Source organism: Coccinella septempunctata, chromosome 8 (assembly GCF_907165205.1).
Source record: "Coccinella septempunctata chromosome 8, icCocSept1.1, whole genome shotgun sequence".
In the NCBI taxonomy this organism is placed as follows: Eukaryota; Metazoa; Arthropoda; class Insecta; order Coleoptera; family Coccinellidae; genus Coccinella; species Coccinella septempunctata.
In genome coordinates this window covers 22007389-22035369 of record NC_058196.1, presented here as the reverse complement: position 1 = coordinate 22035369, position 27981 = coordinate 22007389, and the positions used below count along the sequence as shown (strand labels likewise).

The window sequence follows — 27981 nt, the reverse complement described above, 5'->3', positions numbered from 1 at the left end:
ACAATGTTTTCAACATAACCACAAATTGAATGTTTTTAATTCAGTTGTAATTCTGAGTTGATTTTTACCATTATCCTTTTGAAATAAACAAATGTTATTATTTATTCGCCTTTTTAAGATGCAAATGAATGTGTCTTAGTAATGCTAAACTTTCACTAAACTAACCTAACGAAATGAATCCTGGTAAAGATATTGGTTCACAATCTGAAGAGGAGAAACCTTTGATTTCTGTCAATACAGCAGGTAATTGTGATTAGAATTGAATGTTATCAAGAAATAAAAATTTTATCGATTTCCAGAGCTCTACTTTTTGATACAAAAATGGTTGTCAAATGGTCCTTTACAAAAAACCACCCAAGTCCTCATGAAGGAACTTGAAGAACATAATGTAAGTATTGAGACGTTCATTTCACAATGGGAATTGATACAGTAATTGACATTATTATTGTAATGAATGTTTAGATTTCACCATCTGAAATCAACCACTATTATGCACTTTTCAATTTTCAGATTTATCAGAAAAGACTTGACTGGATGGGAAATGAACATAACAGATCCTTTGAAGATATGGTAAAATACTCTTCGGTCAGGAGTTTTTTCTTTACTGATGATGTATTGTTTCAGGAACATCAATTTCCTTTCATTAGGCCCGATTATTTGCTCAAAATATGCAGTCACATAGCAAATACTTCAAGCAAAAACGCTTCTTCTCTCGCAAGTAAAAATGTGAAGTCTATGCTTAAGTTCAAGCCAAGAAAGCTCAGTGACAGTGATCATAATTTCAAACAATTATCCACTATAATAACCAGACATCATGGTATACCTGTGAGGGATAAAAATATGAAATCTAATATAGGTTTGTAATGATTATAGATACTCAAATTTAATCTTAAAATCTATCCCTTGTGCCTTAAATTAATAGAAATTGGATTAGAAGAAATTAACTCTTCAAAATTGAATTATGCATTTTCAAATTATTGTATATTGAACACACTTTAGCAAAGACCTTTCTTTCAGTAAATATTCTTAGAGGGAGAGAAATAATTGGTGCAATACCTAGAAGTAAATTTATAATGCCAAAAATGTATACAGCTCTACAAGTACAAAGAAGAACATTGGGACATCTGTCAGCAGTTTATTGTTTAGTTTTTGATTCTACTGGAAAATATATTTTAACGGTAAGATATTACCTGGATGTTTTATTTTTATGGTTTCATGGTTTAAACCAAGATATTTGTATATACTGTTAAATTAAAAAAATTTCAGGGCGCAGACGATCTATTGGTGAAACTCTGGTGTGCCATCACCGGACGACTACTCAAAACCTTCAGGGGGGCTCAATATGAAATTTCTGACATTTCGGTTAACGTGGAAAACACCCTTTTAGCTGCAGGTTCCTTGGATCATATATTGAGGGTGTGGAGCTTACAAACTGGGGCACCAGTAGCTGTTTTGACGGGTCACACAGCAATGATAACTACAGTCAATTTTTGTCAGTCCAGCTGTTGGAATCTGAGATATTTGGTCAGTACCAGTTCGGACGGTGCTGTTGCCTTTTGGACATATTTCCATGAGCCTAATGGCAAAATCACTTTCAAGTAAGTATTTTTGGATCCTTTCTTTTTCTAGGAAAGTACAAATCTGAATCTATGTATCGCTAAAATGTGATATTCTTCTATGGTGCTAATCTAAATTAAAGTGGCTTAAATGATCGCTCCCTTAAAAGTGCTGTCTTTCATTTTTATCTTAACCTGTAGTTCTTGAATCATTTCAAACTTACCGAAACCATCAAGCATTTGCAAGGATATAATCTGTGGGTTGCACTACTAAACTGTGTCATTCCTTTATGGTTGTAACCTAAACTACGGTGAATTGGATTTTCACACCCTAGAAGAGTGATATATTCTTTATTCATATCTCAGCCTGGATTTGAATGGTTCTAACTGTCAGAAATCATTGTTTTCAAGTATTTGCAAGGTTTTTAACTCTCTGTGTAGTAGTTTGCACTACTGAAATGTATCATTTCTCTATGGTGCTAACCTAAAAATGAAAATGGATTTTCAGAGCCTCGGGAAGTGATAATTTGTTCATTAATGTGTTGGCATCTATTTTGAATGGTCAGAAACCATTGTTTTGAAAATTGGAAATCCGATGTTGCCATATTGTGCCTAAAAATCTTCCTTTCTAGGAAGATGCAGGTGTTACATTCTTAAATCTTTTTCAGGACTAGTCCTACAATGTATCAAGAAAAAATGCGTCCGGGTGGTGCCAAAATGATATCGGCTGCCTTCAGTCCTGGGGGCTCGTTTTTGGCCACCGGTTCCGTGGACCACAACGTCAGGGTCTACTACATGAAAGGGGACGAGGGTCCCCAGAGGATATTGGAGAGCGAACAACACACCGACAGGGTCGACTCTATCGAGTGGGCTCATTCGGGTATACGCTTCATTTCCGGAAGTAAAGATGGCAGCGCTATCGTGTGGTACTTCGAAGATCAGCAGTGGAAGCACATTTTTATACACATGAGTACGAGATTGGACGGGTTAGTACTTGAACCAGCTGTTCTCAATGACCTGCCTTGTGGTTTACGATATTTTGGCAGAAATGTGTCGATCAAAGATTATAGAGTAGAAAGATAGGAAACGCCCTCATATCTCTAGTACTAAAAACCGACTACATTTTGGTCAGTGAAAACACATTTGACAATGAGATGGCGCTGAAAACAAACTGTCAATACAGAAAACCTGTTTAGCAACAGCTTTCTGTTTTATAATAGAGGGGCGCGAAATTCGAATACTATTCCTTGTTTTGAATTTCAATATCGACTTTGTTGAGACCATAAAACAAACATCCTGAGCAACAAAAGTATGGTTTTGTATTGTGATCAGAATGTTAGTTTTCATCTGAACATTTTTCGGAACTAGGACTAGGACACAAAAGAATATGGTGATCTGCTATAAGTCAAAGGTGTTATTTCTGTTCAATACATTGTTTTGAATTAATAAACTTAGTTGAATTTGTACAATTTATATCAGAAATTAATATAAACAAATATTCAATATATCATCATAGCATACACATTTCAGTTACTTACATATTATTTACAAAATTTTCAGAACCTCAACTAAAAAAAAAACTTCACTGAGGTATACAAGACCTGTATATTAGCCCGTCAGTAGAGTTTCTTTATAATTTCTTTATGATATGGTCTCTTCATGACACAATATACGAATTGATTAATGAATGAACGAAACACTCTCAGCAGGTTTCATAGAACTTTGACTTTCCAAACAACAATTTGACAGTTCCTCGATACCCAAAACGAAATCGATAGAACCTTTTCATTTCTGAATATGTATATTGAAGAAGTAGCAATTGAGAATCTTCGAATGGACCTATTAAGATCATAATTTCTCCTAAATTGGCCCTTCTTGCAAGGTATGCTTCCTGCATACATTAATTGACGTGGATGAACAGTTTTCAATCGACTTGCAGTAATACGTTCATTGCACATGGTGTAGTCAGTAGTGTTTGCAGGCCTTTACGCCCTGAAAATTTTATCCACTTCGTAGCACTGAAAATAAAAGTCAATGAATGACCGAGTTACATGTTACCAGTTTTAATACTTACATTCCCATTTTTCTTTTTATTTGATCCACAATTCTTCACCATACAATTATTTTCGAGCGATTTTTTGAGGTTTTCGCCAAGAAATTAAACAAAAATTTCAATAATCAGCAACTATATAGAACGAGCTTGATAAACAAGAGGCGATACGAGAATCAAAACATTCAAAACCTCTGATCGAAATAAGATGTCTAGACATCTTAGATCAAAATGGCCATCTGACATCCACAAAATTTCATTTGTCCCTCGAATTAATATTATAACCAGTCTTAGGGCCGTAAAAACACATTTGAAACACAGATGGCGCTCACATCACTTTAGTCAGTCGTACAGTGACTCTATCAAACACAGTGGCGACAATTGTGGTCTCGTTTTTCATCGTTTTAGCAAGACTATGGCGGATTTGGTCACATGACGTGACGTGAGCCAATCCGCATTCCGAATTAGGGATCATATCATTGAAATCTGTGCTTCTAAGCCGCCATATTCTTGCTAAATTTCCAATTGTCGCCACTGTGTTCGAAAGAGTCACTGTATTTAGTCTCTTCGTTTCCTGTCTTTCTACCTTATAATCTTTGGTGTCGATATTACAAAAACCAACAGAAGCCATCTCGGCAATCTGAAAAAAATCCAGTAAAACTGTGATCTCTAAAATGGTTACGAATGATAAATGCATCTACCAAGCAAAACGGGCTTTTCCTTAAGTTTTTCTTGTTACCTGAGCATAATTTTCATAGAAAAGAAAACATGTTGCTTTTGCGAAACGAAAATCATCAATTTTTTCATAAGGCTTCTTCAGTTTAATCCTCATACATTGTGTCAATTTCAAAAGGTACCACCTTTATCTCGGCCCCCATGTTAAATCAGAAAAAAGGCAATAATTACCTCTTATCGCTTTTTTTCGAGTTCGTACAAAATGTTCCCCTATGAACCAAAGTTGGGGCCGAGATATTAAGGGTGGTACCCTTTCAATTTGACACACAGTATAATCACGTATAGTATCCCCAGTTTCTGGATTTTTCGCGCGTTTTCACTAACCCTGTATGCGATTTCCATTAATGCCTTCAAAATTCGAATATCTCCCTCAGATCGCTTCCGGTAGAAGACGCAAAGAAGCTGAAGGTGACAATGGTGGCATGGGACATAACCGACGAGCTCTTCGTGACTGCCGTCAGCGACCACACCCTCAAGGTGTGGAACGCCCACAACGGTCAGCTGCAGAGGGTGCTGACCGGCCACACGGACGACTTCTTCGTGCTGGAATGCCACCCCTACGACAGGGGCATCATGATGTCGGCCGGCCACGACGGTCAGGTGTTCATCTGGGACATATTCAAGGGGGAAATCATCACCAGGTTCATAAACTCGATAGAGGGTCAGGGCGTGGGCGCTATTTATGACGGCAAGTGGTCCCCAGACGGCACGATGATTGCTCTATCCGACTCTCATGGTCGCTTGATCACCTTCGGATTCGGACCTGGCAGTAAGACCTTGCAAAAGGTAAGTAGCTATCTGTATGAGTATTTTCATTTCAGCAAGGTTATCGCTTGAGGGAACAGGGGCGGTTTTTACCCATATGCTGTAAAGCTACAGAACCATCAATTCTTTTCAGCTAAATACGAAGATATATTGAAAAATTCTTAGCCAACTATAGAACCAAACAAAATTTCAATGTCAAAATATTTCATTACTCAATATATTCTCCTCTTAATTGGATACACTTATTACAGCGAACCTGCAACGTCTCTAGACCTTTCCAAAAAAATGTTTCTTCTTGCTTTGCAAACCAGACCTCCACAGCTTTCATTACCTCCTCGTTGGAATGAAATTTACGTCCTTTTAAACTTTTTTTCAGTTGAGGAAAGAGATGATAGTCGGATGGACCCAAATCTGGTGAATAAGGGGGGTGTTCTAGTAATTCAAATCCTAAATCACGAATTTTTTTGCATTGCAACATGAGATTTGTGTGCAGGGGCGTTGTCCTGCAAAAACAGAACACGTTTGGATAGCTTTCCGCGTCTCTTCTCTTTAATTTTTTCCCGCAGAGTGGTCAGTAATGTCGAATAGTAATCTCCGGTTATTGTTCTGCCCTTATCCAAAAAATCAATCATGATTACTCCATGGCAATCCCAAAAAACTGAAGCAAGAACTTTTCCAGCAGATTTTTGGGCACGAAACTTCTTAGGTCTTGGAGAACCAGAGTGTCGCCATTCTATCGATTGTTGCTTTGTTTCTGGATCGTAGAAATGTACGCAAGTCTCATCCATAGTAACAATTCGGTTAAAGATGTCTACATCGTTTTCAAATCGAGCACAGACCGAACGCGATGCTTCTACCCTTGCACGCTTTTGGTCAACATTCAAACATTTGGGGATCCATTCTGCAGCAATTTTTCTCATGTCCAAATTGACGTGAACTATATGATGAACGCGTTCGTATGAAATATTCAGTGCTTCAGATATCCGTTTTAGCCCAATTCGACGTTCTGATAAAATCATGTCATGAACTGCATCGATATTTTCGGGGACTGACACAGAAACTGGCCTTCCCGATCGGTCATCATCTTCAATGGAAAATTTACCTCTTTTGAAGCTTGCAGTTCAATTTTTCACGGCCGCATACGAAGGACATTGACTCGACAATCTCGATACTCCAATTTTTCGATTTTCACAATTTCGGTGGACTTCTTTCTTTCAATTTATTGCCTAACTCTGGTTTACTTTTTTGACATCAAACTTCACACTTGTTCACACTGACACTTCTAATGAGTTATTGTTCGTTTTAATGGTAATGAATAATTTTTTTATGTATGGAACTAGTCTAGGCTAACTAGATATCAATACATCCTCGTAAGTAATTTTTCTGATAAACCAGGTAAAATTTACCTGCGTTGCTATTAGGAATTAAATTAAGATGCATACCACCCGACGATATGAATATCAACAAGTGTTACGATCTGAATTGGACTAACTAATTTGCCATCGTCACGACAACTAAATGGAGAACGTTGGCTAGTTCGATTCAGATCGTAACACTTGTTGATATCATATCGTGGGGTGGTATGCATCAGAATTTAATTCTTATTATTGTATTCATTGCCTCAATGCGTCATCACTTCATTATAAAGCGTTGATATTGTCTTTGAAATAGCCTGTAAAACTTTTATTCAATTATTTATGTGTACGGATATCTTCAGCCCGTAATCTTCACGTACATTGTGGTGTAGTCGACGAAGACTGCGTTATGAGCTGATTTAGTCAATCAATAATCAATACATTATTCAATACTACAGTACGTTTACTAATATCCACTCATTTGATTAATAACTTTTGGTGCAATCTTGAGTATGCCACCATTCAATGGAGGGGGATATTGGGTAGTCCGACAACGTTGGTCTTAAATTTTCTCTATGTTTTATTTCCCAGAAGAAGTTCTGAAGTCTAAAGTATGACCGAAAGTTTAGAAATACAATAAAAGAAATTTAAGATGAACGTCCTCCATTTTTTTAGTGTTTTCCACCATTTTATTTTTCAGTTCCTTAGTATTTTCCTCCATTTTTTTTAGTGTTTTCGCCATTTTCAAGCTCAATTGTTCAAAGGCTTGCTTGAAAAATTCCATACTCGCCTGCTCCATTTTCTCTGCTTGCTGCGATCTCGTTATCGGCATTCAGAATGTTCCACAGTTAAATTAACACAACACCTGACACCAATGTAACTTTTTCTGGGTTCATGAAATTGTCTTCTTTCTTAACGTCTGATTTATTTACACAACTACTGTACTAATTTATTTACACAGTCACTACTTTGCACTTCGCAACTCTGCGGAATTTACTGTTCACTCGACTCTAGTCAGAAGACTATCTGCCCTGTAATCCGCCTTACGTATCTTTTATATCGATACGCCCCTGTTAGAGAAGATTCTCGCAACGCCGAGAGCTGTCGCGATATTTTCAAGCAGCGGCGGGGGCGTATTCAGGGGATTCGGATGTTTTATAATTTCTAATTCTAATATATTTCCCCGTAATATATTTTCTCTTTCTCTTTCAGCTACCAACAGAACTCTTCTTCCACACAGACTATCGTCCGTTAATTAGAGATTCCGATCAGAATGTTCTGGACGAACAGACTCAAGTAGCTCCGCATCTGATGCCACCACCTTTCTTGGTTGACATTGACGGCAACCCTTATCCGCCAAATTTACAGAAGTTGGTGCCTGGCAGGGAAAACTGTGATAGCGAACAGCTAGTCCCCAATATCGTTCTGTCAGTAGAAGGTGAGTTACTGTGCTTGAATTGGTGAAATTTTAGATGATCCTTCTCTAGGTAAATCACCAATATTATCTCTTCGATTCGAGTTGTGTGGTGTTTATAAAGCGATTTCATTCTTGTTTTTTTTTCAGGTGGTCAAGAAGTCCTTCAAGCTATACCAGAGGACGTATCAGCACCGGGTAGAGTATTCGCTCATACTGTAGATAATGGTAGGGCTCTTCACGTCAGAAATAATAATAGAAGGTGAGTCTACTTCGAAATTAATTATACTTTTAATCTTGTTAGCAAGTGCCAGCTCCTGCGTAGCTCATAGGTCCTTGTTATCCTACCCTTACACTCAGAATCCGTGATTTTTATCGGGAATTGGAAGAGTGGTTTTCGAATTATTCAAATTTTTCAATAAAATTTTTTTTGGTCACGCAATTTTTAATCTAGCGATGTGTAATTTTGTACGTTTTGTTGTCTTTTTAACATTATATCGTGAAGGCATGAAATTCACTGACTGTTCATGTTTTATCCAGAAGTAGAGATGGCGAAGGTCTTCGTCAGAGCAGTGGGGAGTGGCAACGTGAAAGTTGTAAAAATTGGAGGGATGTATGTCTGATCCCACCACTGAAACGGTCGGTCCTACTGAAGGCTCAAAGAGATATGTAAGTAGGAGTTTATTCTGGAGTGATGGTCCTAAATTGATAAAGTTGGTGAAAGTATAATTTATAAGTTTTTCATAATTTCAGTGAGAATATTTCGCAAGCGGAAGTAGACGAGTATCATAAACAGCTGTGCTCTAGGCCGCACATGATCAATACTTCTCTCCACAATAGCGCAGCTAAAACGAACGAAGTTAAGAACACCAAGAGAATTATAAAGAAAACGCGGGTAAGTTGAACCATTCATCACCTAATGATTTTCCATTCAATTTCTACACGAAAAACGTGAAGCTATTTCATAACTAAAAACTGAATTACTTTATTTTCTCTTACATGAGCGACACGTGTTTCGCTGTCACAGTAGCATTTTCAGGTAGACGAAGTTTGTTTCTGTGGTTTCCGTTTTTCCGTGGTTCGAGTTTTTCCTTGATAACTTTGAAAGTTTTTATCAAGGTACCTATAGGTTTTATTCAGGTAAACTTCCTCTTTTTTTCGTAGAATCGAATGATATATTAAAAAATATAGGTTGTAAATTAAAAATATTGAGATTTGACTAATTTCAACAGCAAATAGTGTTATAAAACAATATATTGGCAAAATTGAAAATGGTGAAGTTTTTTTTTTTCAAAGAGTATTCAAAAAAGTGGTATGTATTTCCATTTTTTATAAGAATCTAAATTACTCATAAACTGTTGAGTTTTCTCCCAAGGTATGGCATTACTATTGAACTTGTCATCAAATCAGCCATCTAACGCTGCAAAGATGAAATGGGGTGTGCCATTTGAAATAAGAATGTGGTAGGCTGTTCTGAAGCCTAAAAATATTTTAGGGTTTTACGTTTGAACACATAAAATCAACCTTTTACTTTATGTTGATCACTAGCTGACCCCAAAGACTTTATCCTGCCATAGTGAGGAAAAATTTAGTGATTGCAACTTAAATAGGAGATTGAGTGCATATATTTATACAGGATGTTTTCAACGGTGAGGCTTTTTTTTTGTAAAAAGGTGGAAGTCATCAAAGTCAGTCATTTTATCGAAAATTGTCTGTATAAATTATTCAAGATGGTTGAGCTACAACCCCTAAAATTTTGACTAAATTTCATTCATTCATTCAAGTGCGGGACTGTGGAAGAGGTGACTCCGGCATAAGAAAAACGAAACAAAACAAAACATAAACATATGGCTTGACGATGGGTATTGTATTAGTTCCACTTGAAAAAATGGTAGTATCGTGCAATTTTGGGTGAAATCAGTGTGGAAAATTGGGACAGTTTATTGAAAGTGCTATTATTGTTTCCCCTTTTTACCCCATTTTTACGACGACTGTTGGAGGGTTCGAACAAGGGAAAAATTGCGATGACCATTGTAAAATAAATAATAATAAATTTTCTGTCAGTTGGTATCGAAATGAGCCCTTTCATAAAATCTTTCCAAGTTGAGAAAGAGAAAATAATGAGAAAAATTCGGCAATCCTTAATTTCAATTTAGGGGCCATTATCCTAAACGAAATCATTGATTGATTCATTCATGACTAGATAGGCTTTCTCCCATTACTTTGCCATAATTCAGATAAGAAATGATCTAGGGTCGTATTAGGATCTATTTCAGTTATCATTCTCAATTTTTTTCTACTTTTAAAAGTTTTGTATAAAAGATTTTTGGTGGAACGCTTTATTTTAAACCACTTCTACCTTCTGCTGGAAAAAGCCTCACCTTCAAATACACTCTGTATAAAATTATATACGTTTTTCATCTGAAGTGAGTATCGACCTCTTTTATAACATTTTCTGTCTGGTTGTCTGTTACGTAAACAAATGTTGTGGTTTAAATCCTATGTATGTATAACCCTAATATTGTTAATGTCTAATCAGATGGCTGATATCGAAAGATGAGCCAAAAACACTAATTAAAAAAAAAAAAAAATGTTGTGGATTTGTCAACACGGAAATAGGCTACATACATACAATTGACCGTCCGAAAAATAAGCATAAATTCTTGCGAAAAAAATTTCAGAAGTTTAAAGGTCTACAATATGAACAAACAACCTCCATTGGTCCAATAAGTACTAACCGTAAGAGCTCTAAATTCAATAGGGAATACTCCTTCTGACGAAAATAATGTATTTTTTATGAAATATCTTTAAAACGTCACATTTTGAAATAACCATTTCAACCGTTTCAAAAAAAAAAATTATTTTAAGCACTTTTAAAAATGAAAAATAAAAATGGGTAGGTATTTAAAGTTTAAAGCGTTTCGTTATAATTGCACAAGCTGGCAACATCGACTGAAATATGCCTTGATAATAAAGGACAACAAATGCACTATCTTGATGAGATAGACAAAGGTTGTCTATGAAGTCTGCCACGAACGAGGAAGGTCGTAAAATTTTATGGGATTTTTATGGCCGGTTGCAGTTGAAGCTCGCCAGTAAGCACGCGCCTGTAGCCTGTAGATCAACAGCTGTTATTTTATAAACAAGCTGATCGGACATTGTTCTTTTCATTGTCTTGTATGCGCTATTGCCAAATCTCAAACTCCGCACAAAGCGATTTAAATTTTGAAACCCATATTTGAAGGAGGATTTCGAATAGGTTCCGCGGTGAATTTGAAAAAATCATGAATTAAACTCATACTTATTCAGTTTAAACTTGCATACGCAGTGATAACCCAAATTGGGGAGCATTCCCCATTGCTGCATTGTAGTCAAATGCAGCGCGATTCAATTCAATCGTACCATATGCACTACCCTACATACATTTGTCATAGTGAACTTCATTTATCTTGATTTCCCCAGTGACCCTGGCAAATTTGCCGAATTTTTCTTCCCTAAGAAACTTGTACGAGGTAAAAGAAAGGTTTAAAAGAATAAAACCGGTTCAGCGGTTTTTTCGTGATGATAACGACGCAAAATATGGCTGCATTTTCATTTATATTGACAATTCTGTGATTATTCGCAACAAATGATCATAGAGTTGGACAGTATCCAAAAAAACACCGTAATTCACTGAAAAAACGAACGGGATATTTTGAATCCAGACAATCGTTCACAGGTTATCCCAGTTATCACCTATCATCCAGAGACATCAGAGGAAGAAGACGACTTGGACTACGAAGACTCTTCCGAATATTCCGATTGGGTTCTGGATGAGGGTGTCCATCTGGAGCCGCCGAAACGTTCCAAGAGGCGGCAGGTCACTCACAGGTTCACCGAGGAATCGGAGGACGACGAGGAGGAGGAGGTCCAGAGGCCTCAGACGGAGAGGAAGAGGGCGGCACCCCCTAGACCGGACGAACCGTCGACCTCCAGGGCGGCCGCAGAAAGTTCGGCGACTCCACCGCCAGCGCCTGCCAAAAAATCGAACAAAGTTTCAAAGCCGCACGAGGTGCCTGAGAAATATAAGCCTAGCGAGTGGTTGTCGGAGACGAAACCGAGGAAATCCCCGTATTTTCCGCAGATGGGGGACGTGCTGGTCTATTTTGTGTACGGGCATCAGTTGTACGTCGATGCCGTTGTAACCAAAGAAATTTACCCGATTAACGTCAAGGATTTGCCTTGGAATAAGATGCCTTTGAAGGTAAATGTAAACAATAATCCTGTCAATGTCACCCATACTCTATGGCCATTGACATTTTGATATAATGTCACTGTCAATGTCATACATACTCTATGACCATTGACATTTTATCATGGAATTGTTTTGAAATTGCTTTCAGATGATCTTAACTAGTGGGTTTTATGTTTCAGGAGTACGAATTTGTGAAAATAGTCGGTATAAGGTACGAGATCAAACCGCCGAGAGTTTGCTGCTTGAAGCTGGCGCTGTTGGACGCCGACGGGAAGGTGTCCGGGAGATATATGACTGTTAAATACCACGATGTACCTGACGTTTTAGATTTTTTCGTTCTCAAACAGTCCTACGATATTGCGGTGTCCAGAAATTGGTCGGTTGGAGATAAGTGAGTTGTTCTTGAATTTTTTCTGTCGGTTTAGGGTTGAGATTGTTTGGGTCGGTGGTTGGAGAACGAATAGTATTAGGAAAGAATTGCGCATTTATTTAAATCCATGTCGATTAGTGTTTTGTTCTCCGGGAGATGACGGAACCGCTGGAAGAATAAGGAATACTCCTTCTGACGAAAATTATGTATTTTTTATGATATCTTTGAAACGTCACATTTTGAAATAATCATTTCAACCGTTTCCCAAAAAAAATATTTTAAGTACTTGAAAATGAAAAATAAAAATGGGTATTCAAAATTTAAAGCTCTTCGTTTCTATCGCACAAGTTGGCAACATCGACTGAAATATGCGTTGATAATAAAGGTCAACAAATACACTCTCTTGATGAGATAGACAAAGATGGTTGTCTATGAAGTAAGCCACGAACGAGGAAGGTCGTAAAATTTTATGGGATTTTTATGGCCAGATGCAGTTGAGGCTCGCCAGTGAGTACGCGCCTCATGATGGCTATGAATCAACAGCTGTTATTTTATAAACAAGCCATTGTTTTTTTATTTTCTAGTAGGCGCTGTTGCCAAATCGTAAACTAGAAACGAAGGGATTTAAATTTTAAAACCTCATAGTTGAAGAATGATTTTGAATAGTTTCCGCGGTGCATTTAAAAAATTCATGAATGAAACTCATAATTATTCAGTTTAAACTTGCATATGCCGTGTTAACCCAAATTGAGGATTGGATTTTGAAGATTAGATGGTAGAAAGAAAACAAGGTTCTATGATGCATGCACTTTCAGCGATGGGAAAAGTGTCTGCATATTCTCAAAGATGTAAAAAAAAATCGTCAGATGTACATAATCAATCCATTCAGATTAAGATACTGTATATGCCCTATGTGTCTCTGATGATAAATTCATGTTAATCTGACAGTTTGAGTGGTGGGGCTGGCCGTACAAAAGAGTTGAAAATGTTAAAAAAAAATTTCGAGCGTATCAGATTTTCACAGGATATGTTAATTGGACCCAAAGGAAGCTACTTTTCAAGGGACTGACAATTCGGACGTGACGCAAGGTCACTGCGGTTTTTTGAAAATGCAAAAAAAATCGTTACTTGTTCATCCTCGAGCGTGTCAGATTTTCATACAGATGGTTAATCTCGGTGTTGTAGACGTGTTGACCCATTATTCTGACACTAATCAGGAAGGCTTTCTTTAATCTGACAGTTTGGAAATTATAACAAGGCATTTTTTTTAAATATCTCACTTCCTGTACCTCTAATCGTTTCTGTATTCATTATGAAAGTTGTAGATAATAAAATTCTATACAACTTTTGGCGAAATCAATTCCACACACTCTTAACCGTTTTCTAGTTAGAGGGCGATAAGGGCGAGGAGCTTAGCCACACATGCGAAAGGCCAAGGTCAATATAGAAACCCAGTCTAATGTACATTCATCGCCATATATCTCAAAAACTTTCAAACGTAGAAAAAATTGCTTCGGACAAAATTTGTAGAAAATGCTATGCCCTAAAACTTTTATAATGAATGCGAAAACAATCTGAAGCCCAGGAGAGGAGATAATTCACAAAAACTCATTTTTGTGACCTTTATGGCCAATTTTTATTGTTTCGACTTGCTGAAACTATCGGATTATTTTTTTCATTATTCTTGAATCATATAAGAAAAAAGCCACCGCGCTCGAGAATGTACACTTTTTTTTGCAAGATTGGCGCCCACCCACATATTTTCTTCACGCTTAAATTGTCAGATTAAGAGAATATATAGTTAGTTGAAAATAACCACATATATCTTAATCTGACACGCTCGAGTATACATATACAATGATCTTTTTTTTACTATTCTGACAGGCTATCTTAGACAATTCCTCCTATATACAGGTCTAATTTTTGGTAGAGGTACTCTACAGAGTAAGTATAAGGCTCCCCAACTGTAGTTCACGATCAACCAGGATATATTTCTATAATATAGGGAATCGTTATAAGTTTGCGTAATTGAAAAAAATTAGAAACTGTTCATCTTCAATCACCAATATCCTTCATTTTTGACCAGCTGTTCATGCGTTTTACGCAGAAAGTTTAAAATCAGTGTTTTTTGGCAGATTTCGTTGTATGATATACGATGAATGGTGGATAGGGGAAATAATATCGTCCTCCTTGGAAGAACAGCCAGATTCTCCATTTTTATGTTACGAAATAAAATGGGACAACGGTGAGACGGAAAGGATGAGTCCCTGGGATTTGGAACCTGTAGACGAAAACAGTAAGTAAAATAAAAGGCAGTTATCGACTTATGGCCTTATTCACAGTCTCATTAAACGAGATTAATTCTTTAAATGTCTTTTTTGCATGCTTAAACATCGTTTAAGAGCTTAATCTCCTTTTAAAGAAACGTTGTATACGGCCATTTACCATTAATCGTTAGGTTAGGTTAGGATATCTGTCAAACGAAAATTTTCAGGGATTCCAAATCACCCCTCGGAGGCCGTTCCGGTGCTGGAAGAAGAGCTGAAGGCCATATTGTATAAATCCACACCCGAGGATTGGAACAACACAGACGTAACTCTAGCCAACCAGAACATATTGGAGGGTTTATCGAGGATAATGGAACTCGCCATCGCCGAACCCTTCCTGGCGCCCGTGGACCTCAACATTTACCCCTCCTACTCCTTCATCATCGAGTATCCCATCGATTTATCCACCATAAGATCCAGATTCGAGTACAACTTCTACCGAAGAATCACCGCAGCTCAATTCGACATAAGGTACTTGGCGTCCAACGCCGAGAAGTTCAATGAGAAGCATACGGTCATCGTCAAAAATGCGAGGATACTGACGGATCTCTGCCTCAAAGTGGTGAAGTAAGTCGATTTCAAATTGCCGATGAAGCGAGTGTCTGTTCAATTGGAACGTTTTTCAGGCAATGTCACATGATCGTGGATGTATCGGAGATGTATAGATCGATGGTCGAGTCTTACATCTCTTCCGATAACGAAGTGGACGTTCTCAATCTGCCGTCTACTTCTAGCGGTAGGCCGTCAAGGGCTAGAACGAGGGGAGCAGTGAACAACGTAGAGTGGAAGGCGGATGCTCTTGCCTTTATTAATCAAATTTGGGATTCTCCAGATTCCCTGCCTTTCAAACAACCTGTCAATAAGTTCAGATATCCAGGTAAAGAAATTGGTTTTTTAATCTTGTAATTGATCAGCAATAGGTAATCTCGGCTTGAGGACCGGTGAAACAGCAAAAAATTAACAAAAACCAGTGTTAAATTTGCCAAAGTTGCGAATTTTTATTGAAACATCATCAGGGCTACAAAAAATATGCAGGGTGTTTTCAAAGGTAAGGCTTTTTTTTTGACAAAAGGTAGAACTCATCAAAATAAATCGTTTCACCAAAAATTAACTATATAATATATAAAATATCCAAGGCGGCTGAGATATAACCCCTAGAAATTCGACAAAATTTCATTGAATTTAAAGTACGGGACTGTGGAAGGTGACTCCGGCTTCGGAAAAACGAAACAAAACATAAACATACGGCTGGACAATGAATGCTTCCGTACCAAGTTCATCGGATTAGATACATCAGTTCACGTTTAAGAGAATCATAATTGTTGTATCGTGCAATTTAGGGTGAAAAAAAATGTAGAAAATCGAGGCAGTTCCTTGAAAGTGCTTAGTTAGTTATGTTGAAATATTGCTATGATGTTTTCCCATTTCATCCCATTTTTACGACGATTGTTGGAATGCTCGAACAAGAAGATTGTGATGCCCATTGTGAAAAAAATCACCGATAATTTAGACGAATTTTCATATAGTCATTTCATATAATCGGTCTTGGGTCGTATTAGGATCTATTTCAGTAATCATTTTCAATTGTTTTTTCAACTTTGTCATTTTGAAAGTTTTGTACAGGTGATTTTTGGTGAAACGCTTCATTTTGACCAGTTCTACAGTCTGTTGAAAAAAAACCCTCACCTTCAAATACACCCTGTATAATTATATATTATTATATACAAGGTGTATTTAAAGGTTAAGGTTTTAACATAAGGTAGAACTAGTCAAAATAAAGCGTTTCACCAAATACCACCTATACGGAATCGAAAAATCTTATCCTCTGATGTCTGACTCAACCATGTGGTTTCGTTTAGGATATTGACCTGTTCGATTTTTATGTGGTAATGAAAATAGGATTGCCAAATATTTCACATTATTTAGTAATGGCCATATGCACTGTTTCATTAAACGAGATTAATTCCTTAAACATCCTTTTTTTCCATAGAGATTCTATGCTTCAACGTCGTTTTAGAGCTTAAGCTTCGTTCAGTCAAACGGTGCATACGGCCATTCGTTACACGATTTTATGGAATGGCATATTTCGGTACCAACTGACAAAAAAAGACTCGGAACACAAGTGTAAAAAAAAATAGAATATTATTTCAAAATCTCACCAAAATTCATTGGTCTGAATTATTCACAAATTTTTTAACAATGGGCATCACAATCTTCTTCTTCTTCGAACCCTCCAACAATCGTAAAAATGGGATAAAGCTGCTCAAAGTCAAAACGATGAAAAAACGACGACGAAAAAATTCAACACTAGTCTTTGATCTCCAATCTTATCAGTTTTTTTATTTTATTTTATTCCTCAAACCTCCCTCATTCAACCAACCTCTTCTCATTATTTTTCTCAATCACAGTCGCTAGGTTTTGTAGATTCCCCCATTAAATTTCATCCTGGACCCAACTAGATCTCAGTCTTTTCAGAGATTGAAATATACCCCCTGGCATTGAACAGTCCAGAAAGACAACTAATATCCTCAGTTTACTCTGGCAACAAAAACTGCTCCGTCGAATTTTTTTTGGATTGATATTAATTATTAGGTCTTCAGGTAAACGAAGTGAAAGAACGCACATGCAGCAGAATTCGAAATACATAACTGTTTTTCTTACTGCCTTCGCCTGATATTGTTGATTGTTGATACATTCTTGTTTCTCTTGTTTTCAGATTATTACGTCATAATCGAACATCCGATGGATCTGAGCAAGGTGCGCGAAAAACTCGAGAATGACGACTACGAGACTCCCTACGATTTCAGCGACGACATGAAGCTTATATTCTCGAACTCGAAAACTTACAATACAAATCCGAAATCCAAGGTGAGTGAATTAGGATAGGAAAGTTTTTTGTCTTCTATTATTGGTGATATTTAGCTCGAGCTGTGTTGGGGACAGGTAGGTGAGGAAGGGCTCTTTGTATTCCTTACAGACCTATAGTTTCTTGTAGCCACCATGTTTTGGACCTAATGCATTAGGGCTTTGTCGTTCGTACTTTTTAACAAAATAACTGTTCGGTGATCGTGACCTGGCGCAAAATTTCCGGTGACGGACTGCAGTAAATCCTCGTCAACTCCATGAAAGGTAACTCTACTCACCTAAAGTTTGGTGTGTCTCAATTCTAATTTTTTCGAGTTGAGAAATGTCACATCACAGTAACTTCCAAGCGCTACGTTTGGATGTACAAAATTTCGTTTTCGAGATACAAAATCCTACTGATTTGAAGGAATAAAACTATATTATACTGTGTAAATTAATAGTCAAGCCCCTAAAAATGGCACCTGAGAAAGAATTTTTTCTTGGGAACCAAAAAACTGACAAAAATGATATTAAGCACATTCTATGGCAGGAAGAAGACAATAAAAAAAATTTGGTGGTCTTTTCCTATAATTTCAAGGGGGAATCGTTAATAAGAATGCCTATACTTAGTCCTCATGTATGGAGCTCATAAAATGAATTCTAATTTTCCCCTTTTCTAAGAATCAAGTCTATTCAACACTACATCATAGTCTTTTTCGCGTTCTCAGTGGAAATGCAAGGTGCCTATCAGCCTTCCTTTAATCATCTAAAGACGCCTGGGAACAGCCGCAAAGCTTATCTTGTGGATTTGTCGGGTGCGACGCCATTGGTTAGTAATAACGACAATGGGTAAAGTTACAAAGAAGATAAATTTTGGATTGATGTGTCCCATACTGATGAAAACCCATCATTGAACTTATTATATGATTTTCACAAAAATGAGTTTTTGAACCACACGTGTTTCGCTATCACAATAGCATTTTTACAATGACTATATACCCCCCACAGTGGCTCATTTTCTATTGGTTGATCCGCCATGTTTTGTCGGACGTCAAAATGACTGGTACAGTCAAAACCGAATATAACGACACCGTTTACAACGACGAATCGGTTATAACTTCTTTATGCAAGGATCCCGACCTAATCCCTCTATAAATACCTACTTATGAAATATACCGTTTATAACGACATCAGATAAAGCGACATATCGGTTAAAGCGACGGAGAGTCATCAGAATTCCTCGAAATTCATCGTCTATAACGACTAACCATCATACTTTCTTATTGAATCCAAGCATCATTTTGAACCTTATTCTAATGAATAATAGGTACCACTTCACTCCACCTCCACATTCCACACCACGCATGCTCTACTGCTCTATGCAGGTCAGTTGATGTTTTGCGACAAGATCGGACTGATTTAGTGCGCATCACGAGAGCCATCGTAAATTTCGTTGAATTGATTTTGACCTAAGGTTTATAAGACGCGAGATGTCGCAAAAAAAAAGCTTTTAATATTGACGAAAAATCACACATTATATGGAGATTAGAAAATTTTGTGAGCAGAATAGGAATATTGCTAAGGAATGTGGCGTCTCACACTCTACAATATCAACGATTTGGAAGAATAAGGATAAAATAAAAGCCTTATTTGAAAACAGTTCACTGAAACTTAAACGATCGAGGGAATCTGAACATAAAGTTATAGAGGACGCGTTATTAACGTGGTTTAAACACCAAAGGACCAACAACGTGCCAATAAGTGGTCCGATCCTGCAACAGTTATTATTTATTGCTTTCAATAACCAGTCCAATTCTGATGTTAATCAAGGACTGTTAAAGGAAATGAAACTTCAAAATGCTTTCGAGACTAAGCTAAAAAATAAACAAACCAAAATTACCAATTATTTTGAAAAATAATTATGTATGTACATTGTTTGTTTTTCAAAATAAATATTCGTTTTGACTTTTGTTCTTTTATTCGGAAAATGGAGCCTATAGAAAATATAAATAAATGTTCATTCAAATAAAGAAATACAGCTTATAACGACTACCGGATATAGCGTCCATATTTCGCAGTCCCTTCAATGTCGTTATAACTGGTTTTGACTGTATTTGCATAGAATTTCTAACTTATATTATTATTTCTATGATTATGTGTCTACGTTCTTGACAAAACATGACGGATTTTTGACAGTTTAATGACCCGTTGTCGCCACTGTGGGGGTATATAGTCGCTGTAGGCATCTTCAGGTGGGTGAAGCTACCAAATATTTTAGTTGACCTTCACCCATCTGAGGATGCTATTGTGATAGCGAAACATGTGTCGTGGTTTAAAAACTCATTTTTGTGAAAATCAATTATCTGTTTCAAGAGTATAAGTTGAAATACCTTCAACTTTTGTGCGAAAACGTTGTTTATCTGATTAATAAGTCACAGGAAGTGATGCAGTCAAAAGACTTGCTGGAGAAGAATAAAATTTTCCAAATTTATTGCACAGCACCACCTAATTTATGTGAGGTACGCCAATGCGCGCTCAATGTGCTAGAGTGACGTGGATGAAGGCAAGTCCCGAGTATTTCCGATCTCTTATTACGTCTCCCTTGCTATATCTTCTTGCCCAAGAGGCCATTCCAGGTCTTTTAGCGTTCAATGCTTAGAAAGAAGCAGCAACTTCACGATTTCGAATGTAACACCTGTATGCCTGTATGAAGGCTATACCATGTGATCCACTGTGGATGGAATGTTAGACGTAACAAAGGATTTTGTCATAAGTTATAAGTTTAAACCTTCGGACCCTTTCTATCGATATCAAAAAGATTTTCGGTTTTGTGCCTGATTCTAACCTAAGTGATTAGGTTTTTCGTGTATATTGTTCTATAAAACCCAAGGGATTTTATGATTTTTCCGACTAGCATAAGTCTATTAACCACCTTCTACCTTCCCCAGATCTACTTAATGACCGCCCGTCTGTCATCCGCCTTCGACGAGTACCACAAGAAGGTCCTGGAGAAGTGCAACCAAGTCAGGCGGAAACAGGGATACCTGAACGAGGCGCCGAGCGAGAGTTCGAGATCCACCGACGATTCGCAACCCGCCTGGAGGTCCTCCAGAGCGCCGAGGGACCCGCTGAGGCTGGACGACGAGGACTCCATGTCCACCTCGTCCAACGACGAGACCAGCGACGACGACGACGAAGACAGCGACGATTCCATGCCGCTGAATCACGTGGCCTCGAACCTGGCGTCGAAATCGTCGCGGACGCGTTCGTCGCGCGGCAAAAAGTGCAAGACGCACGCGCGGACCCAGTTCACCGACTCGGACGAAAGTTTCAAGGTCGCCGCGAACTCATCCAAGCCGCCCGAGACGAGCAGCAATGATTCCGTCACGTCGAGATTGACGGATAACGACAGTTCGGACAGTGACGACGAACCGATATCGACGTATTGCAGGAGGCCAAAGAGGACGGTTAAAGCGCCGAAGTACGCGGATTTGAACAGTTCGGACAGTGAGGCGGCCGCGGTGCTCAACCTGAACAGGAGCCAGCGGCTGAACCGTAAAAAACCACTTAAGTACGTGTCGGCGTCGGAAAGCGAGGAGGAGGACGACAGGAGGAAGAGACAGAAGAGCAACGGAGAAGAAGCGAGGTTCTTGACGACGATCAGCAGTAGAGGGAGGATCAGGAAGTTGACGCCTAGGGCGCAAGCTCTCATGAAGAAATAGTGTTCGTTTTATCGAAGGAGTAGAGAATTTCCTTGGTTCGATTCCGGTTCCGTTCCGAATTGAAATAGGTTGATTTTATAATTTGTACATAGGTCGAAAAGGGTAATCGAGAATTTGTTGTTGAGTATTTTTAAACTGATCTTATTGTTACGTGTATTATAGTATTCCATTATTTATTTAGGCAGTTTCGTAGTGAAAACGTCGACCAATCGATCGAGTAACCTCGGTTTTATTTATTTTGCGAGGGGTTACGTCGTGTTCCACCAATTTTTTTGATGCGTGTATTAACACTGCCAAAAAAAAAACGTGAAAACTGGCCGGAAATCTTATATTTTCAGTATTTGCGAAGTAATTCTGAAATAAACGAATAAGAACTGCTTTCGACCGTAAGCACTTATTGAAATTTACTCAATTGATTAACAACGACGACAAATATTGTGGAATTTTACATATCCTGTATCATTCGTAAATAATTGTAAATATTTCTTCAAATGAGGATTTTTTTATGGAAATTCTCTATTTTTTCACGTCCCCCGAAACAATTGAAGACTTTGTTGCTAAAACTGCCATTTTAGAACATGTAGATAAGTTTAAGCCAAAAATAAAGTAATTTTTCTATAGGTGTTTCTTTGTTTCCTTAATTATTGAGACAGCTGTTACAGTCACTTCACTTTAACGGCCGAAAATCGCTACAAACGGGCTTGATGAACCTTCATCATCGTATCCACGAAAAAACCACCATAAAATTCTAAACCATTTATCCACAACCCGAGCATAAAGTGATCATAATCTATGCGTTTCCTTGAGCATTCATTCATTGCTGTATCCCGTTACCGGGAATAAATCTAAAAAATACCCAAAAAAAAACTATCGGTGTGTTCAGACTTATAATTTCTTAGGGCTATTTGCGGCTGCGTGCCCTCCTGTGACTGAAGAGACCCAACCATGTACTACAGATCCTTCCACACTCCGGGCATGGATAGTCACCAACCAGATCTGGCCGCCGCTGTATTCTTCTCGAGTCTCCATTATAACTGTGGAACAAATACCTCCACTGTGATCTGCCTAACGCTATTTGTTCCCAGTTATGATTGGGGATGGATGCAGTATATCCTTAAACCGCTTATACTGGTTTCCGAGCTCCCTCTGTGAATTCGCCATACAGAGCTATTTTGGGAAGTCTTGTGTCTTGCATCCTCAGAATGTGGCCGCTCCATCTGAGTCGGGCCCTCGTTACTTGAGTCTCAATTGTTATACAACTCGCGCGCTGCAAGACTTCTGCATTTTAAACTCTGTGGAACCATCTGATGTGCATTATTTGTCTCAGATGACGTTGTTGCGTTTGTTCAAGTTTAATGTGTCGCCTGTAGGGAGTCCAGCATTCGCTTCCGTGAAGAAGCGTTGGGAGGACCACCGCTTTGTAAACAGCTGTCTTGGTCTTCAGATTGAGGTCGTGATTTTGAAACACTCCGTCCTTTAGCTTCCAGAATGCCCGTGATGCCGAATTGATACGGTTGTGTATTTCCGTGTCTAGGTTAGCCCTAGTATTTATGAAGCTTCCCAAGTATTTGAAATGCTCCACCTGTTCTAGAGTTTTATCCTTCAGGCTGATATCTGTTTGAAGGCTTTCTGGCGAACTCACCAGGATTTTGGTTTCGTCGATATCGAGCCTAAGGCGTAAAGCTTCGTACATATTATGCATTATAACATTTATTAATCACTTGTGATTAATGAATGTGAGTCCTCAATGGTTTTTATCAAATTTCATGGTGACAAAACCATAGAACACTAATGTACAGAACTCATTGAACTCTAAACTCTTTGTCTAAAGCGACTAGGAAGCAGGCTCTAAACATAGATATTGCTATACAGGGATGAATATGGACTTCTAACATATAAAAAAACAGCCAAAACTCACATATTCTATGTCGTCAACGAAATAGTATTATAACAGAATAATAAATGAGTTACTGCAATTTCTTTGGCGATAATATTGAATATTCTTCCCTCAATTTGTATTTCATTTTCGATAACTAAAACTAATTCAGCTTGCAACTACCCATAATAACTCTGTATAAAATAACTCCAATTGAGCAAGATATCTACAGATTCTTATTAAATTATATCTAAATCTCTTCTCCCAAGCTAGTGGAGAGTAGAAGGGCTTGCTTGTGTGCTTTAATAACATGTTACACTCGATGTTTTAATTCTTAACATTTGCATCATTGAGTTAGCTTTGTTCGAAATATATTTTGAAGTTATTAACTTTGGCAGTGAACTTGGGTGGGATTTGAAATTTGGAAAGAAATTACTTATGGTCAAAAAAAAGCCTTGACATAGACTATTTATTGCAATAAAATGAATTATAAAAAGTATGGAGTAACGTTTCTGCTTGGTATCACTCTTTCTCCATCTGGGACAGCATAAAATAACTTGGCTTCCATCGAGTCTGTAGATTGGAATTGTAAAATACTTGCTATGTTACCACATCGATAACAATAATTTGGGGCTGACCAAACGGTTACCAATTTTTGATCGAACATATATTTAAAACCTGAAAAGGATTCAAATGATGAAATCAAGCACTGAAATACTGGTTAAAATATTTACCTTCATTTACTAACTGATGTGCTCGACATATAAGACTCAAATCATTGATTTCCATGAATTGATGAGTTACTATTGGACCAAATAAATATCCTGCTCCTCTTGGACTAGTAGCCCTGGAATAGATTTCAACCGTAGTAATAATTCTACTTTACATGAAAAACCACAACTTACCAAGTTTCTATGTCTTCAGGATCGGACCAAACTAAATCACAGAATGCACCTTTATGTGGAATTTCACAATTTCTGTCTAATACTCTGATCTGGTCTATAGTTTTTATATCTGGGCTCAAGCCTCCATGAACACAAAATATTTTCTCATCGACTAACTGTAAACATTTTTAATTGTATATGAAAACTTTTTTATTAGTAACGCTGTGGGACAACTTACAGCAGAAACAGTCAACATATCAAATACCATACAGCAATATTTCCAAGCATTAGTATTACCATATTTTGTAAGGCACTCATCATAAAATCCATATACTTGAGTTATCTGCCTGCTTTCATGATTTCCTCTTAATAATGTTATTCTACTTGGATATTTAGCCTTCAAAGTTAACAAACGCGTGAATGTTTCTAAGCTATAATAGCCGCGATCAACAAAATCTCCTAAGAACACATAATTTGTATCAGGAACTTGGCCTCCACAACGAAACAATTCTTCCAGATCATAAAACTGCCCATGAATATCCCCACATATAGTAACAGGCATTTGTACAGGCTGAACATTTGATTCTTCGTGTAATATATTACAGACAATATCACATAGTTTCTTTAGATCCGTTTCAGGTAAATATTTACATTGCTTGGCTATCTCAATCCAGTTGTCCAGCTCAGACATTTTGGAATGTCTTCACCAATAGGTGTTAAAGTAAAATCGAAATGTGTAAATGATCAGGAGTCTGGACACTCAGAGAGTAAATTTTCACCTTTTTCAATCTAGAGGCATTTTTATAAAAACTTTAGACAAGCAAAATTAAACTGAACAGCACAATAGTGGTTGACATTCATATTTCGATTGAATTTGTAATTTGACAGTATGACAGTGGTGCTGACACTGTTGACATTTGACATGCATTACGTCGTGATGTTTTCTGTGATGTGAAGCCAGCTTCCAGCATCTGCCTGAAGATGGCAACAGTGGCGATGGCGGCCAGTGACGTAGATCTATTTCTCGTTTCAAATTTCAGTATTTGCAAGGGGGATTAATTATTTATGTTCTAAGGACGAAAAACTGTCTATTGCCTGTTATAAGGCTTTTTGGTGGAGTGGTTCACAACGGTTGTGAACTGTACAGAGCAATCGCGTGCCGGAAATACACTCTACACATGATGGGATCATGATTTTTGCTACTACCTTGTCATTTTTCCTCACTAGTGCAATTCTTTCGAAGAGAAGAAATTTCGCCGCAGTAGTGACACTTACGAAAATGATATGAGGGAGTAAAAATTTTTTTTTTGGTATCCAAACAACAATCAGCGTTGGACGTGTTCAGGACCTACCTAGATGGGTGACCATACTGGTGTCTTTCATACTTTTTCAGTGACATTCAGGCACCCCTCCTTTTTCCTTCCCTTCATCGCTCGAAAATTTTGGGCCGTCAGAAAAATGAACGATATAGGTACAAAATGGTGATGATCTGATTCATGATACCCATGCCATGGACGTACGCATTATGCCTGAGGTGATAGGGTACCGTTCCCTACTTCTGCCTCTGCTGGTATCACTAACCTTGGATGCCCTCTAGATTCTTCGCACTCTTTGAATTCCTCTATTCTCTGCTGGCGCATTCCATCAAATGAAACGGAAAGATAAGGACGACAATATCAGAAGGATCACCGGGAGATGTGTGGTCTTTTTGGGTTTACCTACCGTTGGATGAAGCGTAGTTAAATGTATGGGGGGCATCTAAGAAGAAAGAAGAATAAACGATTAGACTCACATACTAATGATCTATACTGTAGATCACCAGTATGTGATTAGTATTAGATTCTACAGAGTGGGCCATACAAAAAGGAAATAGCGGCTCTGTAGGTCGGCAGAACCGAATTGTATGAAAGCGCTAGGACACGTCGATTTTTTTATCCCAGGGAGACAATTTCTTACCGTATCGTTTCAACCCTTAAGGCGCCTACAAATTACTCTGACGTGACGTGGGACTATGTCATAATGCGCATGATTCAAAAGTCTAACATACGATTTTGCGCGGGAGCGTTCAAATTGTTCTGACGTCCACGTCAAGTCAGTTTGAAGGCTTCCACACAAAACCCTATAGTTGGGGAGCCCAAGACGGAAATTCGGGATTTACTCGAGCTTGTCAGATTCATATAAGAGGAGATACGTTGGACCCTGTGGAGTACCTCTACCAAAAATTAGACCTGTGTATAGGGAGAATTGTCTAGGACAGCCTGTCAGATTAGTAAAAAAAAACGATCATTGAACATACTCGAGCGTGCCAGATTAAGATATATGTGGTTAATTACATGTTGAAATGCTTAAATTTTTTTAATCTGACAATTGCAGCGTGACGAGAATGTGTGGGAGGACCCCAAACTTGCAAAAAAAGTCACGTGTACATTCTCGACCGCAGTGTTTTTTTTCCTTATTTTGAAGCTAATGATTTCAGAATAACGGAAAATATATAATCTGACAGTTTCAGCAAGTCTTAACAATAAAAATTGGCCATAAAGGTCACAAAAATCAGTTTTTTTGAATTATCTCCTCTCCTGGGCTTCAAATTGTTTTCGCATTTATTATAAAAGTTGTAGAGCATAACAATTTCTACAAATTTTGTCCGAAGCATTTTTTTCTACGTTTGAACGTTTTTGAGATGTATGGCGATGAATGTGCATTAGACTGGGTTTCTACATTGACCTTGGCCTTTCCCATGTGTGGCTAAGCTCCTCGCCCTGCTTATCACCCCCTAACTCGAAAACGGTTGAGAGTATGTAAAATTGCTTCAGGCAAAAGTTGTATAGAATTTTATTATCTACAACATTTATAATTAATACAGAAACGATTAGTGGCACAGGTAGGGAGATATTTAAAAAAAATGCCTTGTTATCATCTTCAAACTGTCAGATTAAGAAAACTCCGAATGATTAGTGTCAGATTAATAGGTCAACACGTCTGCAACATCGAGATTAACCATCTGTATAAAAATCTGACATGCTCGAGTATGTGCAAGTAACGATTTTTTTGCATTTTCAAACAACCGCTGTGACCTTGCGTCACCTCCTACTTGTAAGTCTCTTGAAATGTAGCTTCTTTTGGGTCCAATTAACATATCCTTAAAAAATCTGACACGCTCTAAATTTTTTTTTACGATTTCTTACTCTTCCGTACGGCCTGCCCCACCACGCAAAGTGTCAGATTAACATGAATTTATTAGCAGAGACACGTAAGGCATGTACAGTATCTTGATCTGACACACTCGAGTATGTACACTTGACGATTTTTTTTTCATCTTTGAAAACCTACAGACGCTTTTTCCCCAGCGCTGAAAGTGCATACAATGTATGCCATATACATCATAGAACTTTTTTTTCTTTCTACCATATACCGCGGGTTTCATAAAGCTTGATCGGGGAATCAACTCATATCTTGATGAAAGAACAAACTTCAATTCGTTTTGAATCGATCATTCAATCATAATCATTCAAAATATCATTCTCGCATCAAATTATGGTGTTCATACATCCATTTAATTATTCTCAAAAGCTTCTTCTTCAATTTATTCAGAAATGAAAGGATTTCAGTGATATCACTGATATCGAGTGATAGGTAAGTCGTTGATCGGACAATCAAAGTTTCATGAAACCCGCTGTGAATCTTCAAAATCCACTAGGTCTCCACGACGCTGGAGTAAATCTCGATTAAGTATCGTGGGCTCCCCAACTATTGATGACCCTGGAAAAAATTCATCTTGATAAATGAATTTTTTTGTACGCTGATTATCGTATTGTACCGGTAGAACTGCAGGGTACCATAGGCGGTGGT

The 27981-nt window shown here is 37.8% G+C and overlaps 2 protein-coding genes across 2 annotated transcripts; one reads left to right on the top strand and one right to left on the bottom strand.

Moving 5' to 3' along the window:
- Positions 1-8: 8 nt before the first annotated feature.
- Positions 9-21992, top strand: LOC123318963 (bromodomain and WD repeat-containing protein 1). The gene is made up of 19 exons (XM_044905747.1): positions 9-243; positions 300-388; positions 511-570; positions 625-856; positions 1018-1178; positions 1267-1598; positions 2225-2542; positions 4716-5127; positions 7674-7899; positions 8026-8137; positions 8416-8544; positions 8629-8770; positions 11594-12118; positions 12289-12500; positions 14615-14775; positions 14974-15373; positions 15433-15683; positions 17523-17674; positions 20599-21992. Exons 1-19 carry the CDS (start codon positions 174-176, stop codon positions 21370-21372), a joined length of 4758 nt encoding a protein of 1585 aa, XP_044761682.1. The 5' UTR covers positions 9-173; the 3' UTR covers positions 21373-21992.
- A 1711-nt stretch (positions 21993-23703) lies between these two features.
- On the bottom strand, positions 23704-25025 carry LOC123318643 (serine/threonine-protein phosphatase 6 catalytic subunit). The gene is made up of 4 exons (XM_044905317.1): positions 24371-25025; positions 24154-24308; positions 23983-24095; positions 23704-23926 (listed from the first exon to the last, which is right to left on the bottom strand). Exons 1-4 carry the CDS (start codon positions 24821-24823, stop codon positions 23736-23738), a joined length of 912 nt encoding a protein of 303 aa, XP_044761252.1. The 5' UTR covers positions 24824-25025; the 3' UTR covers positions 23704-23735.
- Between the last annotated feature and the right edge of the window lie 2956 nt (positions 25026-27981).